Source organism: Oreochromis niloticus, linkage group LG18 (assembly GCF_001858045.2).
Source record: "Oreochromis niloticus isolate F11D_XX linkage group LG18, O_niloticus_UMD_NMBU, whole genome shotgun sequence".
Taxonomy (NCBI): Eukaryota; Metazoa; Chordata; class Actinopteri; order Cichliformes; family Cichlidae; genus Oreochromis; species Oreochromis niloticus.
This window is the reverse complement of record NC_031982.2, coordinates 11840899-11867201: the sequence shown is the minus strand read 5'-3', so window position 1 is coordinate 11867201 and position 26303 is coordinate 11840899. Positions and strand designations below refer to the sequence as shown.

Below are 26303 nucleotides of genomic sequence, written 5' to 3'. Positions count from 1 at the left end.
AATTAAAAAAAGAAATATGATATATTAAATGTATTTGCCCCTAGAGATTAACACACACTGTTGTGAGCTTTCAGCAGCTTCCAGAATATTAACCAATGACCTCGTGTAGAATAAATTGTAAGTTGTGTGAGGTGCAGGTAGGATGCAGTTGTTATTTCCGTGTGTCATATCATCTCATTTTCAGGTGAGATACGCTGCAATTAGACTGTCCAGTTGTGGGTTCTGCCTTGCAGACAAACAATAATTACAGGCTGGTAACTTCTAAATGTTGATACTTAAGCCATTAACAATTGGTAAAAGATTCAAAAGGATTCAAATATACCACAATCATACCCCGGTTAGCTGGCAGTCAGGTAACAACAAAATATTAGTCAGAAATGTCACAACTAAAATTAGAAACTGGGTCGCCTTCACCAGTTTACTGAAATGTCCCCATCAGTGAATATCTCCTCTTATTTAAAAGGATCGCTATATCGTGAGCTGGAACAGGAAATGAACCAACAGCTTTTATGGGAATTATTAGAGACAAATGTGACTTCACTTAACGACAAAGTCAGATATGAAGTTCGACATCACGAAAGCTCTGCAGTGCAAGCAGCATCTCAGAAGCAGGACATGACTAAAATTTAAATTTAAAAAAAAAAATCTAATGCAACTTGGAGGAAAGTTTGACACTCGTGGTTTATGCAGTCAAATATAAAATAAGCAATTTAAAAAAAAACACACTGCTGGTTAGCGAAGTGCTAAATATGAACTGTCTAGACTGAATGTGAACAACTTAACCTCACACCTTCCTCCACACGGAGTTAACAGTATCATCAGTGTCAGTTAATGCTGATGACCATATCTGATTGGCCTAATCATACAGTAGAGCAGAGTGGGGCATGAGTGGGAGGGGGAATTAACTTTGCAGTCAGACAGCCATCCTAAAACTCCTCCACCTGAAGAAACATTAGTCACATAAAACATGGCTTATTGCATTGTGCTGTTAATGCATCCACCTTTCAAAGTAGTAATGCACCCCCACACAGTGACAGCTAATCATCAGTGCACCAACTGGAAGGAAAGGCAGGAACATGAGTCAGAGGAATGGAAATGGAAAAATTAGAATGGCACTTTAAGACTTGCACCAAATGCCTTAATTCGCACTTTTAAAGTGATCAGGATCCAACATTTATTCTTACTTCGCCCCATGCTTCACCTCTCCACACGGCTTCGTTTAACTTGGTCTTACATTTTTTTGTTATAATCCACAAAACTGGAAACATCTCCTCCACCAAAGAGAAAAAGGCTTAATTAATACCCACAATAATTTCAAGGTGTAAAGTGCAACGCAAAGAAATTCTGGAGAGACATTAAAGCACTGCTACCCTGTGAGTCTGCCTCTCCCCCTGCTGTTCTTACTGAAGACAAAAAACACACACACTGACCTCACTTGTAAACTCTGGATGCCCTCTACCACCACGTCCTCTGTAGCTGTGTGTGTGTGCGTGAATGAATATGTTCAAGGTTAAGCCAACAGGACAGCAGACAGGCCGTCTTCCACACCTTGCTGTGTAACTGTCACATTAATGCCCATCCACACTCACTCTCAAAAACAGCGTGTTACTTATGCGCAGTCACAATGACGACGGCGGCGCTGATTTCTACTTTCACCTCTGTTTGACTCTCGACCACTCTGCCATTATGAGAGCTGCTCGCCTTACAGTAACAGAAGACACTGCAGATGAGCGCTGTTCTGCGGCGGCATCAGCATCGGCAACTGTTTTAAGTGACATTTACATGCACTGATGTTTAATTGATTATTTTCCCTTTTTCTTCATTCATCATTTCAATGTTTTGTTTGTTTTTAACTACAGCTTGTAGTGGCTCAGATTACTGTTTTGGATTTTAATGTATTCACAGTTTGAAAGCTCACAAACAAACACAGAAGGTTCTCAGTAAGCTAGCTAAATATAGAGCTATCAGGGATGCTAAGCTGGCTTTACTACCTCACTGGCTGATGACCAGAGAGACAGAAAGAGTTTACTGTGACTTGCTTTTTAATTAGTTATTCCCCCAGTCTCTGCAGCAGGAATCGAATAATGAGACAAATCTTCTCAAAGTATTTACTCACCGGGATTCTTTATTGTATTTGGAATAAGCACTTAAGTAAAGGAAATGTCAACAAAACAGTGTTTTAAAGACAAAAACTATCAAAGAGTGAAGCTGCTGGGGAAAAAAGAAAGAAAAAGTTTCTAAACCTTGTGAGACTTTATATAAATATGGCTTAAAATATTATCCAATTAAACTAATGAAATCTAATCTGATCAGGTATGTTTGGGTTTTTTTGCATGAGTTAAACATTGGTGTGGGCTTTAAAATCCCTGCGATGATCACACTGTCTAATGAGTTCAGAAGTGTGTATCTGACAAATCCTCTGTGACATGTGCTGTTTTGTTGCTAAGAAAACAGGCGGCTAGTGTATTTATGCGCTACAGCGAATTAGTGGATAGATACAGATAAAGCATCTTGGATATGCGAGCGTTATGTAACGCAGTCACGTATATATGCAACCTCCTGTCTTGTCATCGTTACTGTCGTTATCTTTATGGAGACTCCACTTTGTCCCGGATAAGATTAATCCCATAAACGTACGTGATATGAACGCCTTATATTCTTCTGTGTTCCTTCAACTGAAATCGAAGCTGGCTCAATCTGCATCCCAGCATTTGTTCTGCCAGCAAAAACCTATTTGGGTATTCGAGTCATCTTAAGGCGCGAAAGACTGGATCTGAAAATGTCAAAGAGACAGTTACTGTGGCTACAACATGTTTTGAATGCCAGTCAGTTAACTGTGTGTGTGTGTGTGTGTGTGTGTGTGTGTTTTAGACGTGTGTGGGATCTGCGCCTTCACTTATCAAAGGCAGCAATTTTACACCACATCCAATTAATTTGTACATGCTTGTAGGCTTGTTTATTGCAGTTTCAGTTACGACGCCAACCAACAGCACTGTTGCTTGCTCACGGAGGGAGCCCCTGTCAGCTGTACCTTTCCTCTTTCCTGAAGTCTTAAAATAATCAGACAAAGAAGTAAATATTCACTGGTTGTGCCATTAATTTTGCTCTGCTACAACAGAGACTTAATTAGCTGCTGTTAGTTAAATAACAAGCGGAAATCAAAGCACCTCGAGGAGGAGTCATTTTTACTTCAATAAACTGAAGCATCCAACGCTGCACTGCTTTTACCTTATATACAGCCGTTACACATGATGGATTATTAATCCCTTTGCAATGAAGCCTAAAGATTGGCAGTGAATCAGGTGAATGATAACCATGGTGCATTAAAATGCCTTACAGCTACAAAACATGCTAGAAGGTCTTTTTATTTTATTATTTTTTTTATGTTTGGTCTTTATTAATGACAGGACAGTTTCAGAGTAGGTAGGAAAGGTAAGAGAGCAAACAAATGGCCCAGGGTCCAATTGGGATTTTCCAACAGCCTTGCAGCACACAGGTAAATCAGGTGAGCTACACTGGTGCCTGAGGAGGCTTTTAGACAGAAACAATACTGAAAGCAGTAACAATTTATTTTTTTAAGCACTCCGGTAGGTAAATGTACATGTATCATTAGCATTCATATCACACTGACTGTCTTTTACAGTGTATGAGGTATTTATAGTCCAATAAATCAAAAGGTGTGGGCTCAATAGGAGATATAACACAGGTGCCTGCTCATATTATTATGCTTGCTCTAGGTGGTTGTGCGGCTGCTATTTACTATAAGCTGGAAAAAAAAGCCGCATAAATCATTAGACGCCCTCCAGATGTGTATAATAGCCTTGTATTGCATTACAGAAGTAATTAGTTTGGCTTAATAACTTCAGTGGGAAAGCTTAGTGTAGTAATGACAAGATTTCATTCTTAATGACACATTTTCCATCATGTTTTATCCTATAAGCTTCTCCTCGAGTGTTTAGAGAAGCTCATAAGGAGATTCAGTGTGGACAGTGAGTAGTAGGTAATTTCCCTCTGTGTCATTACACAAGAAGAATCACACTTTGAAACGCTGCAGGAGTGAATATCATCGCTAAATATTGCCAATATATCACCTGAAGTCCAATTACATTGGAAAAGTGATTTCCTTCAGCGATCGGCTTTCTAAATTGAGTCTATAACACAGACTGTGTGCGCTGGGAATCAAACCCGCAACCTTTCAGCTGCTTTTATTTCCTCCACAATCTCATCTATTTTCTACAAAGATGTCAAACCTCGTTGAACATTCAGCGAGATGGTTTAGGTAACTAGCAGATATCAGATTGATGTGACATGTGACGTGACCCCAGCCAGTCTGGAACTTGTTCCCTGATTAGACATTTTATATGGATATGAATGGAGACCCTGGGTCTGCTGCGATGGGAACAAGCAGTAATAGGGGCACACAGTGGGACATGGCGCCTGTAATGAGATGCAGCGCACAGCGATGGAGAGCAGAATTTATTGTCTGTAGAAAATGATAATAGGAGAGAGGGTGAAGATGGCAACAGCAGCATTACTTTTATGATGGATGTAAAAACTGACCTGAGGGGACGAGCAGATGCTGAATAAATTCTGACAGACAGATGAATGCTGAAAAGCTAGGAAAAAAAGGGTCTGAGGCAAGAAGAAATACTTTTCAGTATTGTGTTTCAGGAAAAAAAAAAAAACACCACGGTGACCTGCAGCTGCTCTCTATTTTTTTGGGGGGGGGTGAAACCTTTTGAATATATTTCTGGTAACAAAGCTTTAACACTCTGTTTGGGCGTTTCCCACAGTTTTAGCTGTCTCACATTTGAGAGCCTGCTCTGAAGGAAATGGCATCATCGACTACCTACACAGCTTTGTAACGCCTACAAGTTCTGACAGAAAATGAAAAAACTTCCAACATTACATTTAACATCTGGGTGGAAAAGTTTGTTTTTATTTCGCTCTGACTGGAATCCAGCAAGCAAGTTTAACTAGCTAATGCTGATTAATGGATATTTTTTAAATGTTATTGTGCATGTAAAACCAACAAATATCTGGTGGACGATATGGCAGATATGTCTGTATCATGCTTGTTTGTCTTAAAGCTTTTGTTAGTGTAACGCTGCAATAACAAGATGCTGTCATCACACAGACCCACACAAACCACTATGCTTTTCAGTAAGGAAACCAACAGGATGCAACTTTTGTGTTACATTATTTCACCATGTACTGAGTCATCTCAGTCCCCTTTCTGCCCTCATGGGTTGTGGTAAAGCACCACACAAGGGCCACAAAGGTCTTATCCATTTGAATTCGAGGCACTCATCTGAGAATCTTCATCAATTTCTTAAGACTAACGGGGAGTTCCAGCCGAGGTGCGACCACACTTTGGCTCCTCTGACCGTAAAATCCTCGACTCGATTCACACCTCGGCTCATGCGACCCTTATTGAATCATGGGGGGAAATATGGTTCTGCAGAGTCGTGGCATTTTTTACTGCCACGGTGTTAAGTACGTCATGGTTTTCATCAACAACCTCTTTTTTTTGCTGACAAAAACAACACGATAGCTGAATAAAAACTAATGCACGAGCACAAACTATGATAATATGTACAGATACTTTGGTCGAGGAGTAAAAATTAGATGGAAGTGTTTTGGAGAGATAATGTCAAAGCTATGTAGAAAGGTGGGACAAGTCTTGAGTTTTAAAGTCATCCAATCAGAAGTGCTCTCCTTTTGCAGTAAGGTTAGATGTGCACGATTTGATCTGCCACTGAGAAACGGGGTAGGAGGCTGGGTACAACTAGCTGCCTGTTTCTCATGAACATGCGACGAAATGTCAACATTTGGGAGGAACAGAAGGGTAGACATGTGGACACAATTTGCATTTGATAAACAGAAAAATAAATCTGTGTGCACAGTGCAAATTTTTACACTACTCTACTATAATCTTCCGGTATTCCGATTAAAACTAAAAGAATTTCGCTCTCTAAATTATGACTAAAACTAAATGACATTTTAGTCAAAAGACTGACTCACAGTTTGCCAAATTAACACTGCTGTTACAAACAACTGGTCTGTGGGCTTCCTGCTTATGTTGTTGTTGGTCATTTGGCCAGATGCAGAGAAGAGTGAAGTGATAACATACAAAGAGGTGGACTGATTGTTAAAAACAGTGAAAATGATCCACTGCAGTCACCATCTGTGCTTCTCATGATATATTTTTAAAAATGTTATCTCACACTTTTCCTGTTCATGGTGAACTCTTGGTGTTGTTCCCTTTCCGTCACTTTTCAACCAATCAGTGTTCAACCTGAACTGAACTGAACAAGACTCTTGGATGAGAGGTGAAACACCTTCATGAGCTAAGACGTCCATTTGCCTTCAGTTTAAACACTTAATTATTACCACCATGGCTCAAAGACAACACAGCCACTCAGTTGAGTGCTGTTTCCAATAGTTTGGACGGCAGTGCAGTGACATCACTTCATGTGATTTGAATGTTGATAAAGAGTTATGTGAGGAATTAGAGAGTGCTGAAACAGCTTGGACTCAGAAGCAGCTACAGTAGCACGTACCAGTGCGTACGTTTAAACTGAAGTGATATAAGAAACCACCGAAGCCAAAAGCGCCGGTTGCGTTTATACAGTAACTGCACTGCTCTGCTATCATGAGTGAAACTGAGAAGAAGCTTCTTTTACTGAAACGCAGGAAACACAGAAGACTTCTTGAGTTCATGCATGTACTGTCAGAGCTGTGAACACTGGCATTGGCAAGATAAGCAAGCTTTACTCTTTAAACCCTATTACTTTTTATTTCACAGAAGTTTAACTAGGTACTAATCAACACAACTGACACTATATATAATGATAAAACAAGCTGATAACAGTTGAGGTAAGTGTTGCTGTCACATATACTTAGACTTCTAAGAAGGCTGCATGTCAGAAGTGTTAAGGAGCACTAATGTAGGGTTGTGGTCACTGAAGAAACCAAATTTCCTCCTTTGGTGACCACATTTATACTTGCATGCTATTTTCCCAGCATTATTTAGCAGCTAACTGAGTTGTGTAAAGCCACAAACTGCATAAACCAAAGTGGGTAGAGAAGACAGATGCACACATTACACAGAGAGCAAACGTCTAACTAAAACACGATCCTTTCCTTTGTCTCCTCTTCAAGTCTTCCTGCCTCCATTTGCCACGGCTTCATCTCATCTGTAACAATACACCTCTCCGCTCTTTTCTCCAGCGATGCTCTTCTATCCGCAAAGGAGAAGCCCCTCGGCTTGCTCTCTTCTCTGCTTCCCCTTTCACACTCTACATTTTATCCTCTTCATACTCTCCAAGGTCACCGTGTTTGATCTTTCCTGGCATATAAGAATTTATTGCTGTTGGGTGAGAGCAGCATTATCTCAAAATGTCAACAAGAGACAGAAAAAAAAACAGGTCTGCATTGTGCCTGATGACAGTGCAGTTTTTAATCATTATCCAGTTTGTTTAGGAAGTGCTTTCTAAGCCCAAGAGGTTGAAGAATTTAGAGGAGCATGTAATCCTTTAATCCTTTAATTAAAGCCAATACAATATGAAAATGAATAAACTTGCAGTTGCAAGGTTTTCACATGGTGGCAGAGCTAAAATGTGGGCTGATGCAAAATCCCAAAGCTTGCTCCTAAGTTTGTGTACATATACACAGAGTAACAACAGTTCTATAATGTGACCCCTTGGTATATGTCACACCTGCTGGGTTTTTCCCCCTCTCCTAATCTAAAACCAAACTATCACATAGCCGCAGACTGTTTTCCTGTTAACATGAAATACGAAAACAAAACCACACATTTACTCAAAGGAAACACACAAACTTTCTATCTTGCAAAAATGTTGACAGGTAGAAAAACAGATGCAAGGGCACACATTACTGAGGGAAACACAAATGCAGGAAATCAAAGTGGCAAACAGACACACATCCCCCAAATCACGAAAGATCAGAAACACTCAAACGGTGTCAAGAAAACAAATACAGAATGCACACACACGTCTTTGCCATCCACATGCACAGGCTTTGAGCTTGCTCAAGGGCAAATAAGTCCAGTCAAGTGCATGGCAGGGGTGGGTAGTGATCTCAAGTACATTTTAATACAGAAGATAATTACCATAACTTTTGACTTTCTGATTTAAATAGCCTCCTTACTAATTTACGCTTCTATTTTCCCCTTGTAGAAAAGGCTGTGTAAGGTTGCTTACATTCACGGTGCATACAACGTGCAGATGAGATTCTTTGAGGTTCTGGCAGAAAAACATATTTACATCCCTGAAAACTAAAAACTTCAAAGGCCTGTCAACATATTGATCTTTGACCCATGAGTGTTCACGTGATCGCTACGTGACCACGCTTCACAGCATGATTGCGTATGCACTCCAGATCAAGCCCGTCTGTATACTCAACCTTCACTTGAGCTCATGGGCAAGGTTGTAAAAGTATTTGCAGAATCTTTCCATAGACACCAAAGAACTCTAAACCATCTCTGCGGTGGTTTTTGCAGCAGTACTTCTCGTGCACACGCAGACACTACAATCTCAGGGTCACGTTTTACAGTTAATGTAAATGCATGACAAACTCAAATTACATCGTGGACCACATAGAGCCCATATTGATCAACTGTGGGCTGGACCAGTGAAACTCCCCTTTCTGTCAGTTCAACTACAGAAGTCTTAATATAACAAAAGAAGTGCAATTTCAACAGTATATCTTAGTTTTTCTTCAATGATAAAAATAAATAAATAAATCCTGCAGTAGTAAATAAAAGATATGTGCCAGTGTGGTTCTTTGTGCTTAAAACGTGAGAAATAAATGTGAAAAATTACCAAAAACGTCATGGCAGCTCATTTCCCACACTTTGTAAAATTGTAATTATAAAACAGGATTGTGGCCCAAAAGAAAAAAAATTTCTATAGCCTATAGTCATTTAATAGTCATTCCGTCATTTAATTTTTATTTTTTAATTAACTACTTTGATGTATAATGAATGGCCATGGGAGAGGTTTTTATCAGCCAAGAAAAAAAAAGCACCCATAAAAATTATTAAAATAGATTTCTAAGTCCAGAGTTTTCCAGAGTCGTCCAGTGGGCCGGACTGGAGTCTTTCCCGTGCTGTTCCTCAAGCCTTATGTTTGATGCCTTGGCACCCCTGTTCTAGATATGCCAAGGGGTTAAACTACTTTTTACATATTTTAAATCTTTCTAATATTGGGCCAAGTTTCTGTCTACATCAAACAAGAAAGTCAGCAGATTATCACCACACAGACACAGAAGCTTGCACTTCAGGATTTTCTTTTTTATGATTTAATTGTCATTTTGTCTTAAAAATGTGGCTAAACCTTCTGCAGAAGCTGCTTTGTCACTCATTATCAACTAGACATGCAAGCAGCTCATGGAAAAACGGTGCAAAGAGCTTTAAGTGTGAGGCTGTTTCGAGACAGAAAGAAAAAATTGATTCTCAAGGCGCTGAATCTTTATCCCATTTAAAATCCGATCTATCAGATACTTCCCTTGTTTTAATAGCCCCGCTGCACAGCTTCCTGCCCGGTCTGAGTCTCAGTGCATTGCTTTTACTATATGCTCCCCCCAAGAGTGTGACTTTCACATTGTATGTAGAACAAATCAGTGCAGAATATTAAATATAAAGCCTGCTTAGATCTTCTGGGAGGCGAGCAGTGCAGTAAAAACAGCTTATAAATATTTCAATTGACAAATCTGAGCCTAGGCAGTAATGAGAAAGTGGGTTTAAATTATTCGTTATGACACAACAAAGAGAATTTGTACAAAATAACCAGATTCAAACCTCACAACAAAAACAAAAACAGCAAAGACGAGGATTAGCGGGAGGTGTTTCTTTATTCTCCGACTCAAACACTAGAAACTGAACTTTGCCAGACGTCCTTCTCAGACATGGAGAGAAGTTACTAATGTACCTCTGGTGGCATCCTGTATCTGCTTCCCCAGATCATTGTGTGACACCAACAGTTTTTACCACTATCACACTTTAGGACACACTAAAGAAGCCACTGTGCAGAACTAATGCTTTAATGTTGCTACAATCCGTGAAGAATTTGTTAGAAAACGCTTTCATACTAAAAAACGGGGCAGCAACGGGGTGGGAGGACTAATGGCTACAAACAAAGTTGTTCTAAGTCCGTCCCACACAGACTTAGGAGAGAAGGATGTGAAAATCCTTTCTGTCTGAAGTCCTCCTAGAGCAAACTCCTTCTTGAAATGTTTGGGTAACTTTAAATTGTCTGTGGTATGACTCACATCTTACCGGCCACATTAGTGTCACGCAGAAAGATAGGCACTGTGGGCAGAGCTGGCCGGTACAGCGGAGCTGGTGGTAATACAAGCCACAGTGGTGTTTCTTTTTTAAGCCCTGCTCTCTTTTTACCATTACTGTAAATCCACTGTTTACTGTCTCCTCTGGGAAGGCAGGCAGAGAGATAAGAGAGAGGGAAGAACAGAAGATGTAAGAGAGCGGTGGACAGGAATAAAGGGAGCAGGGGAAGGGGTGAAGAAGAGGTAAAAAGAGCAAAGTAGATGAAGCAGAGAAAGATGTGAAGAGGTCATGAGATAAGAGGGAAGGGTGGACTCGACGGAGTGAGAGTGATAAATAGATAGGGACAGAGCACAGTGGGCCTGTCTGACCCTCAGATCCCCTTGAACTGCAGGAAGGCGGGCTTTAGTCATAAAAATCCCAATTTTAGAGGAAATCATGGCATAATTTACTAAGAACATCTTAAATTAAGAGACCCAAACCTTGTGTGTAAAGAGACTAAAGACTCTGGATTTTTCAAACTGTGCATTTAACCTGCGTAAGATATGTTAAGGGTATTATTACTTCAAGCCAGAATAACTAGTCTACATAGCATTTTAGCATCTTTTAGCTACTTTTTAGTTTGAAATTTAACTCTTACTGCTTCAATTTAGTCTCACTGATCCCATTAGCCCCGTTAGCATTTAGCTAATTAGCCATGTTTTTCATAAAATGCAGTTAAAGTCGTACTTAAAATAGCCCAGTGGCCAAAAACATGTGCTAATGGTGTGAAATGGTGCAGTTCACAACAACCTATTAAGTAACATGATGACACTGGATCACTTACACACATATCCAATCTGAGTGTGCTACAATTGTAACCTGCACAGGGTGTCCTATAACAGCTTGTATAGGCTCCAGCCTAAAAGAGTGGATGGATAGAGGAACGGTTCAGCCAGAGAGAATAGATGACAAGGAGTATCTGTGGCAGTTTATTCAATAATTAATGAAGATATGAATGAAAACAAGGATATAAAAATTCTCTTTTTAGATTAGATAATGCCAAAGATGCAACAAAAATAACAAATTCACCAAAAGACTGAATAACTGTATAAATGATTAGCTGGTGCTACTGGGAATGTTTCTATGGTTCAGACACCAACATCTGCTATATCAGTGTATTCCTCCTACTGCTCACTGTGGCTGTGATAATAGAAAGCTGGCGTTCCCTGTAACACAAACCAATCAATGGATTATAGCAGAGTCCATAATCTCTTTCTTATGGATAAATGCTTTTAAAACAACTGAATAATTAAACAAACCTAGACAGAGAGTGCCTGGCCTTAGCACATTAACAGATGTAATGTGCTGTGTAAACACTATTTCAGAATTTCAAAGATGGGCAGCCTCATTAGAGAGGCTAACCTAATTATATACACAATTAGGAAGGTAGCTGTGTATTTGTGTGTGTGCCAGAAGAAAAGAAGGAAGACAGAGGGAGAAAAACAAAGCAGGAGAAGAAGAAGCAGATCAAAGTTCAAAACAAATAAAAAAAAGAAGCGAGGGAAGTTTGGGGACAGCATACGTGCGGAAAAGGCTGCTGCTGTTCCTGTAGCCTCAAGGCAACTCAAGGATCATCACACACACACACACACACACAGGCATTGACACTTACTGTAAACAAACATGAGTTCTTACACGTGCACACATTCAGCAGGCACTCCTTTGCCACCGACCTAATAGAAACAGACTGAGCTAAAAACCCAGCTGATCCTTCACTGGCTTAACCTCTCAGGTCAGAGCATGGATTCCCCAGCACACACACACACACACACACACACACACACACACACACACACACACACACAGAAGCATCAGGTGCAAAACAAAAAAGGGGATCAGGTGCAAAAACAGAGAGGTAAGAGAGACAGAAGGGATGGAGACTGAACAGTGGAATTTAACCTGGGATTGTAATCCACCTCTGTGGTTCTAATTTAGAAATCAGCTGATTTACAGGAAAAGTTAAAATGTCGTCACTTGATTATCTTTAATGTTGCGCCTCTATTTGCACCTAGAACACAAAATGCTGCTGAATGCAGCAAGTCCATGCTCATCCAGTGGACTTGGCACTAAACTGAGAACAAGACCATTTTAAAGGAGAAATGCAGCACTTCTCAGGTTTCAGAGCCTTATAATATACTATTACTGATCATTCTGATATCATGTTAATTTTAGCTGTGCTGACTTTAGCTTTAGATAATGGAAAACTGTAACAATCAGTAGTGTTGCTGCTTACACGCAGTGTCATCTGCTCACGCACAAAAACAACACAGCCTGACGGAAAATTGCAGGCACGTGTTCACAGTCCGAGTACACTATTATCTGTGAGGTGCACGTGCTCAGATTAAGGTTAGAGACGCACCGCACGTGAGCCCGGACATTACAAAGCAGAGACAGAGAGGTTTATGATCAAAACAAGCTGTAAAATGATAAAAGCTGTAAAAAAACAAAACAAAAAAACAACAAAACGGAAGTAAACAAGCGGGCTGAGTAAGCTGATGAGCAATCTGTCAAGGAAATGATCTTTTTTAATTCAGGTGATGAGGATGTTTACCACTTCATATATTAATAATTTACTAAGACAAAAACAAAAATAGCAGTAATACGAAGGATTAGTTTGGGACTTTATAGTAAAAATGCATCAACTTAAGTATTAAAAAGTTTTAGAAAGTTATGCATGTAAAACATGTAAACCTACATTCGTAGGTTTACATGTGCAAGCTGTTATTGTGCTGCAGCTTCTACTGCAGCATCCCTACATACAGGAAGCCATTCACATTTAATTGATGCAAGCTTACCATCTCCATTATGCTGTAATGAAACAACGCTGCTTGTACATTATTGTGCATTTAAATCTTTGTGTAGTAAATAAACACAAAATCAAATTTCAAAATCCACCGAACAGCGAAAACCAAAAGTTAAACAACAAAAAGTTGTTAAAAACAAACTGACAGGAATCATAAACGATTAGACAGTTTTATGATTCTCGGGGATATCAAGAGAGCAATAAAAACTGGGAGGTGCCTTTGTCAAACTGTTCATAAGTGGAAGGAGTATCCGCTCTGCCCGACTGCACTGCACTGCTCAACACTCTTCATGTTACAGGCTGTTTATCCTGGGAAGCTGGATTCAGGAATCCCCGCTGTGGTACCACTGGAGGAAAATTATACTAGCTACATCTGGAAATCACCAGCAATGGAGAGCAGGTGGAACACACCTATGCATGCAAGTAAGTAATTGCAATCCTAGAAGGCATATTTGTGACAAGATTTCACAAAAGTTAAAAAATAATAATAATAAAAATTTCTGCAGGTAAATCTAAGACCAGAATTTGTGCACCACGTTTTGACTGAGTGGGCTTTAGTTTTTCAGATATTGTTTTGTTGTTAAAGATAACAGCAGGCGTCTGTTAGTAACAAACCTCCGGTGTGCAAAACACTGAAGGGAAGAAAGACTGCAGAAAAGCCTGAGTGTTGTTTCAAATCTCTCCAAGACAGTGAAATGGATATGATTCATATGAGGTGTAAAATATGATTACAAGTGGGCGAGTATGATTCACTCCTGCCACTCACTGCACTCTACCTTTCTTGACTTTAGTAATTGACAAATCTATAACAAGCACACTGAACTCAGGCCTTTGGATTCAAAGTTTTCTTGCCCTTTTCTTTCCAACAGCATCACGCGCACTCAAAGCTTTGCTGCTTGGTCCCAGGAGGACAGGCAAGAGCTCCACGGGTAACACCCTGTTGGGTCGAGGGCGGGTTTTTGACACGAGAGGAGGAGGTGCCAGTGCAGCTGCTGGTGCTGTCACTGCTGGACGCCATTTGACTGTGGTGGATGCACAGGGCTGGGGAACATCTGAGGACTTTGTTCCCAAACAGGAGAAAATTGAACTCCTGAGAGCATTATCGCTGTGTGGAACTGAGGGACCTCACGTTGTTCTGTTAGTGATTCCTCTTATGGACTTCACCGAGTCTGAGAGGAAAGCAGTAGAGAGAAGGATGGAAATCTTCACCTCTGCTGTCTGGAGACACACGATGGTGTTGTTCACTTTTGGAGACTTGCTAAAAGAAAAAGGCCGCAGCGTACAGGAGCACATCCAAACAGGTGGCCCTGCTCTGAAGTGGCTGATGGAGAAATGTCACTATCGATACCATGTGCTGGATAACAAGGCAGCTGTTAATTGCACGCAGGGGGGACTAAAGCAGGAGGTGAACAGAAGTGGAAGGAGACAGGAATGGACTTGGATAAAGAAAACTGACAAAGAAGCACGAGGGGTGAGCACCGGAGGTGAGCTGGATAGGAGACGAGAAGGAGAGCAGCAGCAGGTGAGAGAGCTGCTGAGCAAAGTGGAGGATATGCTGGAGGAGAACGGGGGGTGGCACTTCTCCTTTCACATGTACCAAAGGCTGGAGGAGGAATGGAAACGCAGAGAGCAGCAGCTGAGAGCTTTGCTCGAGGCACAGACAGAAGTGGGAAGTGCGAGGAGAAAACAAAAGACGGCAGAGACAAAGGCAGAAGTGGAGCCAGAACAACAGCCGAGTTTGGAGGCTGAAGAGCAGGAACAAAGCCGAAAGAAAGAGCTAGAGAACAAGGAGGGATGTGTGCAGAGGGAGATAAACACAGGGGAAGAGAGAGAAGAGGGAGTCGAGGTGGAGCTGATGAGACTGAGCAGTGAGGAGGAGAGGTGGGATACGAGCTCTGAGAGCGGAGGGGAGAGAGAAGAAGAGGAGGAGAGAGAAAAGATGAGGGGGCAGCTGGATGAGGAGAACACTGAAATAAAGACTGGAACAGTGACTTCATGTTGGCCCAGTGGGGGTCCAAGGTTAGTTTTAAGTCCAATCAGGAGGCTTGCCTAACGCAGCAATAACCACCAACTCCAACAACAACATCTGGTCATTTACTCTCATGTGCTGTAACAAAAACTCTAGTCATGTGATCACCCACTAGAAATAAACAAGAGAACAAATCTGGATCTTCACAGACTTACACACAGCCACAGGCCGTTCACAAAGACCGCCTTCACAAAGCTGAGCCAACTGGCTTCAGATTTATATTTAGTATAGACATGAGAGTGGGAAGGAAGTGTATGTCCCAAAAAATGTCAAACTACTCACAGAGTGTATTTAATGGACTAAAATGGTATCAAGTCAATAAACAAATACTGTGTTTTTTTCTGTTTTTCCATTTGCATTGTGTGTCAGTCATTGGTTCCACTGGTTATAACTGCACATATGCCAGTCTGCTTCTAAAATCATCAGGAATGTGAGACACTGTGTGATTTCAGTCCTCGCTTTTCTAATTATGTACATCTCCAAACTGTTGCAACACTTCCTAATTTTAAAAATATTTGCAGCACTCGAGTAATTAAAATCCAATTTCCCTTCTTGGGGTAAACAGACACAAATAAAGCAACTCTGCTATCCGGAGAAAAAGTTAGCGGATGAACTCTGATAAAGGAGGATGCTTTCTTAACACCGCTCTCATTATTTTCCCCTCTTATATTTTTAGATTTTCAATTTGTAAATAAAATTGAGGCAATCACTCCATTGGAGGTTTTCGGCCTAAGCCGAGGGACGTGTGGCGTGCCACCCATTTCATTAAATCTCAGCAAACTGTCAATTGGCTTCAGGGGATTGCCGTCTCTCCTCGACTGACAGACTGTTAATTCTCATCTCTGGCTCGCAGTCATGATGCCGTGCAAGGTCATTTGTGCCGTAAGCAGCGAGGTCACTCTCTGCCCAGGACGCCAGGCAGGACCAAAAAAGGCCATTTCAAATGCACATATTCAGATAAATATTTCATTAGGAGAGCTCCAGACTGTTCAGATTGTTAAGAAAAAAGAAATCCAACCCAACTATTCATAAAAAATGAGGGGTTTTTTTTGCAGTCCTTTGCCATTTTTGAAGCAATGCAAAGATTTTCAACACTGTATTAATTAGTGAGCGTGCAGACGCTGGATTTGTTTTCGTCCCGCCGCTTCTTTTAATTAGATACAGAAAGCTGCTGTGATACTAATTTGGTCCAAGAAGTCTGCTGTCTCCAGACATGAGCCGCTGAGATTTGTGTTTACAGAGCTTCACTGGAACCAAACGTTACACCAGATGCTTTCAGCAGTCACCTCTTCCCGGGCAGACTGTGCGATCTATCAGTGATCGACTTTACGAGTTTAAATACGAAATGTCATAAACCCCTTTTAATAGAGATTGCTTTAAAACTAACCCTCCTTGCTACCTCTGAACAGTAATGTCAGAGGCCCATTAAAACCAGTTATTTCAGGATGAATGGTGGGCTCTAACATACAAACTCACTTGCTAAAGTAAAAAAAACACGACTGAAAGTTTTATTTTTCCAAAAAGCATGACTTTTTGAATCAGTCGCTCCAACAATAAAAGCTTTCAGCTGACCCTGCAGCAGTGTTCTTAGAGCTGACAAAATTGTTAGCGTGTAACTGCTGCCAGTAATCTTCTATTTGATAACACAGTAAGGTTCCTCATTCAAAGTCTCTGTGTTGACATCTCTGACGAAACTGCAACTCATCTGGAATTTGATACCTTGTTATGATTTTTATTGGACTTCATTGCACAAGATGAAGTCTGACACACGGTTGGGTGAGCACTATCAGCTTTAAATATGCCATGAAATTCCTTATCAAGACAAACGGTGACTGGGAACAAAGTGTTTTGGGAATTACACAATACCTATAGCTGCCATTTAGTGAATGAAAGGTTCATCCGCAATCTGTGTTATGTAATAGCAGATCGCTACTGGTCAGGAGTCCACACTTCAACATAAGAGGTGCTTGCGCAATGTTAAAGAGTACAAGTGAAATTATTAAAGAGAAGAATTGTAATGGCGTTCACCTTTAATAGTAATATAGTGAATGACGTGGAGCTATAAATAACCCTCTGCACCTTTTATTTGTCTGGCTCCAATAGCTGCTTGAGGTGAGCACTCGTCTAGGCCACTGCTGTTGCTATGAAACGACTGACAACCCATTTAATGTGCAGCACTGGTGAGCTAAAAGCTGAAATATTTTTGACTTTTAGCGCTGGAATGTGCTCCGCTCGAGCAGCAACAGGCATGAGTGCCGTCCGATAAGGCTGTAGCCCGGTCACAAACTCAGCTTTAGTATATCTGCACAGACTCACTGTCAATGACAGGCTCAGCGTGTATTTAAATGCTAGTGCTCACCTCAAATGACATGATCATGACTATGACAGTGTTTCCCTAACATCTAACGTAGCATCTTCCTTAACTAACGTTTAACGTTAGTCGCCTCGTCTCTGTGTTAATTATCTCACATTTGAGTTTTTCCTGTTTTGCTGTGATTGCTGGTTTTCTCCATACATCTCTTTTGATCTTTTTTAGACCCTTTGATTTTGTTCAAATACGCCTAATCCTTTAAAAGTCTCCAATTAATCCCCTGCGTATCCGTAGTCAGATCGTCCTCTTCAGAGGGGTTTACTTTGAATCAAGATTAATGGGTTAGCAATCTATGTTGAGCTCTTCTGTGTGACAAGTGCCCATCTTTTTACAGGACTAGGAGAGCTGGTCATGTAAAAACTTAAGCTAAACAAACAGCAGCACTGAGAGCACAATCGCCATTAAAATAACTCAAACTCAATTGCTTATTTTATCGCTCTGTGGTTTCTGGCAGCATTAATCTTTTGTCTTGTTTGTAACTGTGTTGCTGTATTATTTTTATGTTCTTTATAGATGTTTTAAACACCATTTTATTATCATTACCTGATAACATCTGTGACTGAAGTAGGCGGCGCTCATAAGGATCATTTTGTGTGAAAGAAGACTCATATGACGTGTGAAACGCCCCCATTCATGCGAGCAGACAGAGAGACTGAAACAGAAAGCCCGGCTTGACAGAGAAACCTGATAATTGCTGTTGTGATGCCCATTATCTCTGACTGGAGTAGGAAACCCTGGCTTTATTGAGCCTCCTTTGTAGTATACCCCTCTAGTTATTTTCAGGATCTTTGTTTAGGATCATGTTGAGGCTCCTTGTTTAGGCTTTAAGTTTTTATCTTTTTTGCTGGCTTAATTAAGAGGGTTTTTTTTTTTTGTTATTTCTTGCCTCAGTGTCCTGCCTTTGGTTCCTATCTAAAACCATATTTTTGAGACGTTTAGCTTTGCAAAGGTGGGTGAAAAGTGTGAAAACTGAGACAAGCAGGGCATCATTTTTTCTCCTTTCTCTGTATTTTGCACCAAAAAGCATGGTGTCGCAAGTCATTAATAATGAAGAAGGTGTCAGAGTGTTAATTTAAGGTCTAAAACTTGCTTATGTGCAAAGACATTACCCATGACCTGCCATACCACACTGAAGTAAGACAGTTAAGCAGAGGTGTGAGGTCAGTGTGTTTCTTTGACGTCCAATATCGGTTCTTTGCGAGTACAGTGACTGAATGTGGAGAAACAGACGAATTGCTGAGACTTTTTTTTTTCTTAACTGACCTCAAGCTGCAGTGCGCTTGAGATAAAATCAGCCTGTATGTGACACATAAATTAAAGTGAGTTTGACACCCCTTGTCTCCACATATGTCCCACATTCTGGTTGACAAATGGACTCTTAAGACCTAGAGGTTTCTGATACTGCTCGTTGTCCTTTGAACAGAAGTCGTTTTCATCACTTAAAAGTTTCACAGAACTGCTAAAACTTTTGCAGCCACCAGAATAACAAAGAAACAAACAAAAAATGTGAACTGAATCAAAGCTCTTAATTTTTTTCATATTCTTTTTCTATTGTTTCTTCCGATGATCACAAGGCACTCGCCACAGTTGCTGAGATACACACTTTTACATGATAACCTGGCCTAGAAACTTAGTAAGCTCAAGGAGCTAGTAAACCATATCTTTGGCCCTTTAACAAAAACCTATACCCTGATGTTACAAAGTGCATAAGTTGCAGCTTTTTTTGTCTTTCTTAGCAAGTCTACAAAAAAAAAAAAGCCACAGCTTTTGCTGACCTTGATGCCGAAGTCCATTCTTGTTTCTTCACTGGTACAAAGGTGCTTTCAAGATGTGATTAGCTCAGTCTAGAAGAGACTGACAGACAAAACCTGTGAACTTATTTGACCCCAGCTGAAAATGATACTCTGCCAACTACAAAAAAGAAATTGTTACTAACCAACACGCACATCAGTCATAATTACATAAATGCTCACGTAAATGCAAAGGCGTCCGACTGATCTGATTAATGCGGTTCTGTCCTCTTCTAAAGGAGAGTCTGCATCTTTCCCCTCTTTGCTGATGCACTGCTGTGTGCTTATGCAGCCTTGTATCCCTGCATGCAGTGACAAACAAAACAAAGACACTAGCTGTGTTTTCTAGATAAACGAGATGAGCTAATAATGGAAGAGACGAGTACCAAGTGAATACTGCATATAGCTGTAGTTTATGTGAGGCCACACAGGCCTGTCACACACTGTTCAAGAATTTTTCTGGCATGTCTCCATTTACTCACTCACCTTCCCCCTAGCTTCGAGCTCATAAACAAGTCATCCGCTAGTCGGCTTAACACCGCTGAGCTGAGACGACCCACGGTGCCGCTTCATGCTCTAAAATGATTCAGTGCAAGGTGACTTCTTCGGCTATTTTTTTGCTCTGATGCACTCCGCTGTGGATCTTTACTCCATTACAGCCATCCATCACACACCCACTCACAAGATTAGAGTGCACTGACAAACTTTTGTCACTATCTGTTCTTCTTGGAAGTTGAGTCATAAACCGAACATAAAATATAAATTTACAGAACCGAGAATTACATCACACTGTGTTTTACACTGAGTAAGTCACCATTCGGTTTACACACCAGCACATGATGGTATATTCTTAGTCAAGCATCTGAAATACTAAGTAACTACTTCTAAACAACACTTTAATTAAAGCAGGATTACACATCTCTGACAGCCTTAACTCAACATTTTATTCCTCAAATGTAACTTCTGCAGCCAAAGCGTATGACAGAGGACAGGGCAGCAGTGTGGGCTTGGACCAGATCACAGCAGGATCGGCCAGCAGAGCTACAGTAACCGCCCGGGCACAGAGCCCAGCTGAGGGTGAGGGGACCACGGGGCAATGTGAATTAGATACACAGAGGAAGTGATGAATAACTAAAGAAATAAGAGTAACAGATGAAACACGGGCTGTATTAGGAGAGAGTTACATAGAGGGCAGCAGAGGAAGAGAAGGAATAGAGAGGGGGAAAAGTGAAGAGTGAAAGCAGCGAGTGTAAAGAGATCTTTACCTTTGGGCCTGATCTTTCTGATTAAGGAAGGGTGAGCATCTATGGTATTAAATATAGACTTTGTCCCAGTATAAAGATTTAAATGTTTTAAATCACATGAAAAGAAAACAGCAACAGAGATAAAGCTGAATAAACTGGTGTAATTCAATTTTAACATACAAGTGATATATGCAGGTATAAAAACTTGTCTGCACTGCACTCCCTCCTGTATGAGACTACAGTACAATTCATCAGTGAAATATCGGCATGAACATGTTTCAAATACACTTTTCCCATATGCCTCTTCACTTAAAAGAAACATTTTCTGTCTGAATCATGTGGGAAAACAACTCCGTAGGTTTTTCTGTGTCCATCAATTTTTGCATGCTTGGCAGCAGATTTCAACAACGTTCCCAAGCAAAGCACTTAAAACACGACAGGTCACACAGCCACAAATACCGCACTTTCTATGGTGTTTTGCTGGAGTTACAGTAGAAAAAATATGTTTGGGCGGGCAGGCAAAAATGTTATCACCCGAGATCTCTGATGCCACGAAATGAAAGAACACATCCGCTGTGGCGCTCGGCTGGAGGGCAGACAGGGCATCAGCAAAAACACTCTGAAAGAATTACCTTGTATTGACTCTATACACAGTGAAATCAAGCTGAGCAAGTGCATCATTATATTACAGTCATTCAACTTTTATTAAAAAATACTAAACAAAACAAAAAACAACTTAAGGAAGCCATGGTGTAAATTTTACGACTGTGAAAGCATCAAATCAAACGGTGACCTGCGTTAGTCGAGAGCAGCTCGACGCTTCGTATCAACTGTGTTTATTTGTTTTTTGTGGATTTATTTTGAAAGCGAGCAAAAGGCCAGAACAGTCATTTCTGCGGGAGAAATGCCACTGAGAAGTTTATACACGACAGGCATGCGCTGCTGGTCTCCAAGGTTACCAGCGAGCACAACAGTTGTTGGATTTCATTGTGAAATCGACACTAATTGTAGACATTAGCAAATGGTAGTCTTGTGTGTACAATGTTTGAAAGCTCAGTGAGCACAGAAAAAGCACGAAACAAATGAAGAATGCAGACCAGCTGCACACCGAGTCATACACATGCTTTTAAACACGTGTGCTGATACACCTAACTGACGCAAGCAAAAGTACTGAAGTGCATTATTGCAGCTGGGTTTCTTTTGACTTACAGCATTAGTGCTGCTCTAAGAGATGCTGGTGAGTCAACACATGCAGTTAACTCATAATGAGTGGAAAATAAAAACCTGGCACGAGCTTTGATATTTTATCATCTTCATGAAAGCAAAACAGCAGCATGAGAGTTGTTAGAGTACTCGATGTAAGTAAGCATGTTATGGATCAGTCACACTACACGCTGTTGCCTGAGTGGCGACACGTGTTGTTTAGGGGAATACTTCAGTGGCTACCTGCACTTTATAGTGGTGCAAACAACAACAAAAAAAAAAAAGGTTAGCCTCTTTAAAGCAGGTCTTAGTTGCTAAACATAACATTTTGTCTCCCATAGGTTTCTAAATTAAGAGGCAGACACTATGGTTGGTTGAGGAAATACAATAAAAGAGCCGTCATCTGGCTCAAACAACTAATGTTAACTGGTAGAAAAGTAAAGGTTAGGACAGCCTATTGGCTAGCTAGAGCTAGGATAGTTGTGATGCTTATGAGTTTATGTAAGATAAGATATCCACGATAAGATAAGATGATTCACCTCTGAAAAAGACAAATCGAATCACAATGGTAACTTAACAGTTTAGAGTTCAGTAATATGGCCTCATGTTACAGTCGGTTTTCTGCTGTAACTTCATTTCATACGTGTCCTGTATACACAAAACTAGGTTTATGAAATCGTGGAGAGGAATTGAGAAAACTAATTTCCCCAGCCTCAGTTTTGTGGCCGTTTAACCCCGGCATAACAAGGTTTCTAATGAGCTTGTTCCCTAACGAGCTTGTACATGAGAAAAACGAACTTCCAATGTGACCTGAGAGTATCTCAATTTAATGTAACAGTTAAAATAGGTGTGTAATTCTTTCCGAATCAGGTGGTGGGCAGGAGGGAAATCTGATTATGGACCTGCTGTTGTTATAAACAGTGTTAGGGAGACCAGATTGCCACGGTACATGTGTTTTCTGTAAGTGCTTATTTACGTTTCCATGAGTGACCTGGCTTTTGAAGCGGATGCACGCTGAATCACTGACAGGAAAATTATGAAAACATGAGTAATGTCACAAGCTAGTCAAAGAAAAATGAGAGTGAGGCAACTTTAAGGACTGCACTCCACCCAAAAACAGCTCCAGTGAAGCTGCTAGGTGGCAAACAAAAGAGGACTGCACATGTGTGAAGGTGGCAAACTGCATGAGTGTGAATGGGGAAATTGCTTAAAGACCAAGTGAGAGCTGCCAACTTTCCATGATTAGAAACATTAAGAGGAGGTATTCCAAGGGCATAAAAATTAATCCATTACATCACGTCTCTGCTGTTTTAAAGGCCAGGATTCCTGAACACTAATGCAAACCCCTTGACCAAAGCCATGACATCGCTCTGACAAGATGTGCAAACAGGACACATCTGAAGTTTTGTCATCTAAACAGTGCGGCTTGCTTTTAACAGGAACAGGTGGACGTAGTTCACAGAGAGTTCACGGACAGACTTTAGCTCCTCTTCGTATGTCACAAGGGAAACAGCAGATGAGAAACATCCAGATCAACGAGAGAGATGGCGCCGTTCGGACTATCAGTGCCTTCAGGTACCTTCAACTCGGCTAATAGCTTGGAGCGCAACAGCAGTTGTTCTGCAGTGCCGCAAAAAATAAGTAGAGAAAATGAACTGATAAACAGTTGAATAAGCTGAGGGAGTTTCATTCATCAGGGAGGAAAATGCCGAAAAGACACAGAGAGAGAGGGCCGAGAGACCTTTAAATAGAACTGAATCCCTGAGAGCGCACAAAAGGAATCCAGCCTGTCAGTAAATTGGTAATGTCAGGAGGCCAAATTGAAGTGTTGATTAGAGGCTGTGCCTACAGCTTCCTGAACAAAGAATGAAGGAGACGAAGATTGTGGAGGATTATCTTGCTCTCATTCATTACTGCTCTCCTTCATTACAAAGCCGGGGAGTGATTGGATCGCCCTGTTAATAACATCGGACCTGTGGGCCTCACTGTGTGTGCGTGTTGGTGGCAGATTTAATAAATGAAAACAATGCTGTTCTGAGTCATCAGAGCCTGAACACTAAAGTATCAAAATCATTCCTCTGGTTTATTTTATTTATTTATTTTTTATTAAAGTGGAAAAAAAAAAACACACCCACCCAAATATTTTTGTGCATTTACCTACAAGTAAAGGCAACAGTCTAAGGTAATATCCTTCTTCTTCTATGTCACCCAAACAAGGCTCCAGTGTCTGGGAAAAGCGTGGCTCACAGTCATAGTTTTGTCTGTGGCAGCGTTAAACATGGGATTTATGGGTTTGTAAAAGGCAACTGCTGAGCTTTCAAAACTAATTTTGGCTTCTAAGCTTCTCATGCTTGCATAAATTTGTCTGGTGGCTGGTGCTGCGCTGCATAAGAGGCTGCGAAGCACAACTGATTCACCTAAAGACCTTTCCCTGGTTTAAAAGTAGACTTTTAAAAGTTAATTGACGAGGACTCGTGTGTTTCTACAGTTCTGTCTATCCCCTTTTAAAGCGTGCAATGCTTTCCACTAAAGGATGGCATCTTATGTTGGCTCCATGTCTGAATGAGCGCCCGGGTCGCCTTCTCATAAAAATTCCAAAGGCCGTCAAGTAGCTTCACCAAGTCTGAACATGTACAAAGTAACAAATCTGTCTCTCGAGGCTTGTTCGTGTGGGCCAGGCGCACCTGCTTTTAGTGACGATGCACACCGTGGCTCTCTCCATTGTTGTTTCGGGTATGTCTGGATGAAGATGTAAGAACTGTTAACTTAAAAGTGACCCCCTGTGTGAATGACAAAATGCCATCACTTAATAAAGCCTGCAGCGTTCTGTATCCCATCCCGGGAAAAAAAGCCTTACGAAACACACACAAAAGCTCAGGATGGGACAGACAGGGGGAAATGGATCAGTCCTGACAGAGAGGCAAGATAAATGGGGAGATAATCAGGTGTGAAATCACAGTGATTTCTTTCTGCAGTAATTCAGTCTGTCTCTCATCTTCTCTCAGCATGAGAGCCATTTCTGTTTTACACAAAAACCAACACAACTGATAGCAGAGCTTTTAACACGCATACTGGTGGTACAGTGGGGAAATGTTAACGCGCCGGCTCCCTTGGCTATGTGACTATTCACAGATTCACAGTGAAGCATTCAGCATTTAAGACTTTTTTTTCCCCTCGCTGTAGACTACTTCATCTCTCGATCCCTGACTGCGTTTGCCATTAGTTAGCTATAGAAAAGCTATAATTGTGCTTTTAAAGTTGCAAAATGTCACCAATGTTCTGGACAAGGTGAAAAGTACACGTGTAACACTTCATCCTGTGTTGAATTAAAAAAATACCTCTGCCCGTTATTGACCTTATCTCCGGGACTAAGTTACACAAAATTAATGTCAAGCAGCTCTCACATTAGTAAGAGCAGGTGTACACGGCTCTGGTCTTGGGGGTGTGTAGATCGATATGAGCCCATTAATGTGATGGAATCAATGAAAGAAAAAAGAAATAAACAGAAAGAAGGAAAAAAAGCAGCCGAAAAAAGAAAGTGGGAACAGAAAACAGCCAGGAGACACATACTCGCTGCAGACACGCAGCACAGATCTGCAGACACGCAGTCATTCTCGAGTCTGAAACCATCTAAAACAACAACTCGAGTTAATCTGGTTTTACAAGTAAGCAATTAATTTGCAGTGCAGCTGATCTGCTTAAATAGTCCACTTATTTTGAGAAGTTCAGAAGCTGAACCAGGTCACTGCTGTAACTGAAACACTGATGCCGGACTTCGGATTCTCAATTAAAGTTGTATAATCGACTCGGGCAAAGGCACCACTCGACAGCAGTTGAGCTGTTAGCCCCGGTAAGGTCATTAGCTATTTTAGGTCGACTAGCTTAAGCTTGGAAAAGGTTACCCCAGTTTCTCTCTAAAGCTCTGTGAATGAAGCTGCATAAAAGCCAGCCAGTGGTTATTGTTGTGAGATCATAGATTATTGCATTTTTAGGCCCAGTAACAGCTCTTGAGATAAGCTAAGTACACTGATAAACAGCTGTACACTGATTATTTTAACTAAATGTTTTAAATATTCACACTGATTAAGATTAAAAATGTTAAATGCCATTATATGCATTACATTGTGTTTGAGTATATGTCTAAAATACTGATTCATATTCCAATACTTGTCCTTTTACTAATCAGACTGACGTTTGCCCTGGAGCTCTTCATTAGCACCCGGTTTCAGCGCTGCTCCTTGATTCCCACATCATCTATCAGTTTGTGAGACCAGAACCGACACCAGTGGCTCGACATGACTTTCAATTTGGCCCTCGTTCGCTCTGTACACCTCCCGTCTTCTTCATCTCTAATAGCGCTCCTTCCCTTCTTTGCCTTTTATCAGCCTGTCTCTGTCAGTCCTCATTCTAGCTGCCAATCTGTGATTATTCCCACATTTCAATGCTGCCTCCATCGCACTTTCCATGGACTTTTTTTTTTTTAGCTATATTTATCTATTCAGTTCTCTCTATTCT

General features: G+C 40.9%; 2 protein-coding genes across 10 annotated transcripts in view; one reads left to right on the top strand and one right to left on the bottom strand.

Annotated features, from left to right (window-relative positions):
• LOC100701786 (SPRY domain-containing SOCS box protein 4) overlaps window positions 1–26303 on the bottom strand; it is an 89253-nt gene that overhangs the window by 3152 nt on the left and 59798 nt on the right. For 7 of the 9 annotated variants that reach the window (XM_019348245.2, XM_019348248.2, XM_019348244.2 and 4 more), the window contains one exon: window positions 19361–19643. The exons of 1 other annotated variant lie outside the window; for it this stretch is intronic. In XM_019348245.2, coding sequence (XP_019203790.1) covers window positions 19483–19643 — 161 coding nt within the window. In that variant the 3' untranslated portion in view covers window positions 19361–19482. Of the gene's footprint in view, window positions 1–19326; window positions 19644–26303 lie in introns of those variants that run through there. One more of the 9 variants, XR_270016.4, reaches the window with a different exon arrangement.
• Window positions 13217–15655, top strand: LOC102081336 (GTPase IMAP family member 4-like). Its single transcript, XM_013270765.3, has 2 exons — window positions 13217–13574; window positions 14021–15655. The coding sequence occupies exons 1-2, from the start codon at window positions 13325–13327 to the stop codon at window positions 15202–15204; spliced, it is 1434 nt and encodes a 477-aa protein (XP_013126219.2). The 5' UTR covers window positions 13217–13324; the 3' UTR covers window positions 15205–15655.

Coding starts and splice junctions, on each gene's coding strand:
- LOC102081336 (XM_013270765.3), top strand. CDS start 13,325: ATGATTCTCGGGGATATCAAGAGAGCAATAAAAACTGGGAGGTGCCTT. Junction 13,575..14,020: donor GAACACACCTATGCATGCAA/GTAAGTAATTGC, acceptor TCTTTCCAACAG/CATCACGCGCACTCAAAGCT.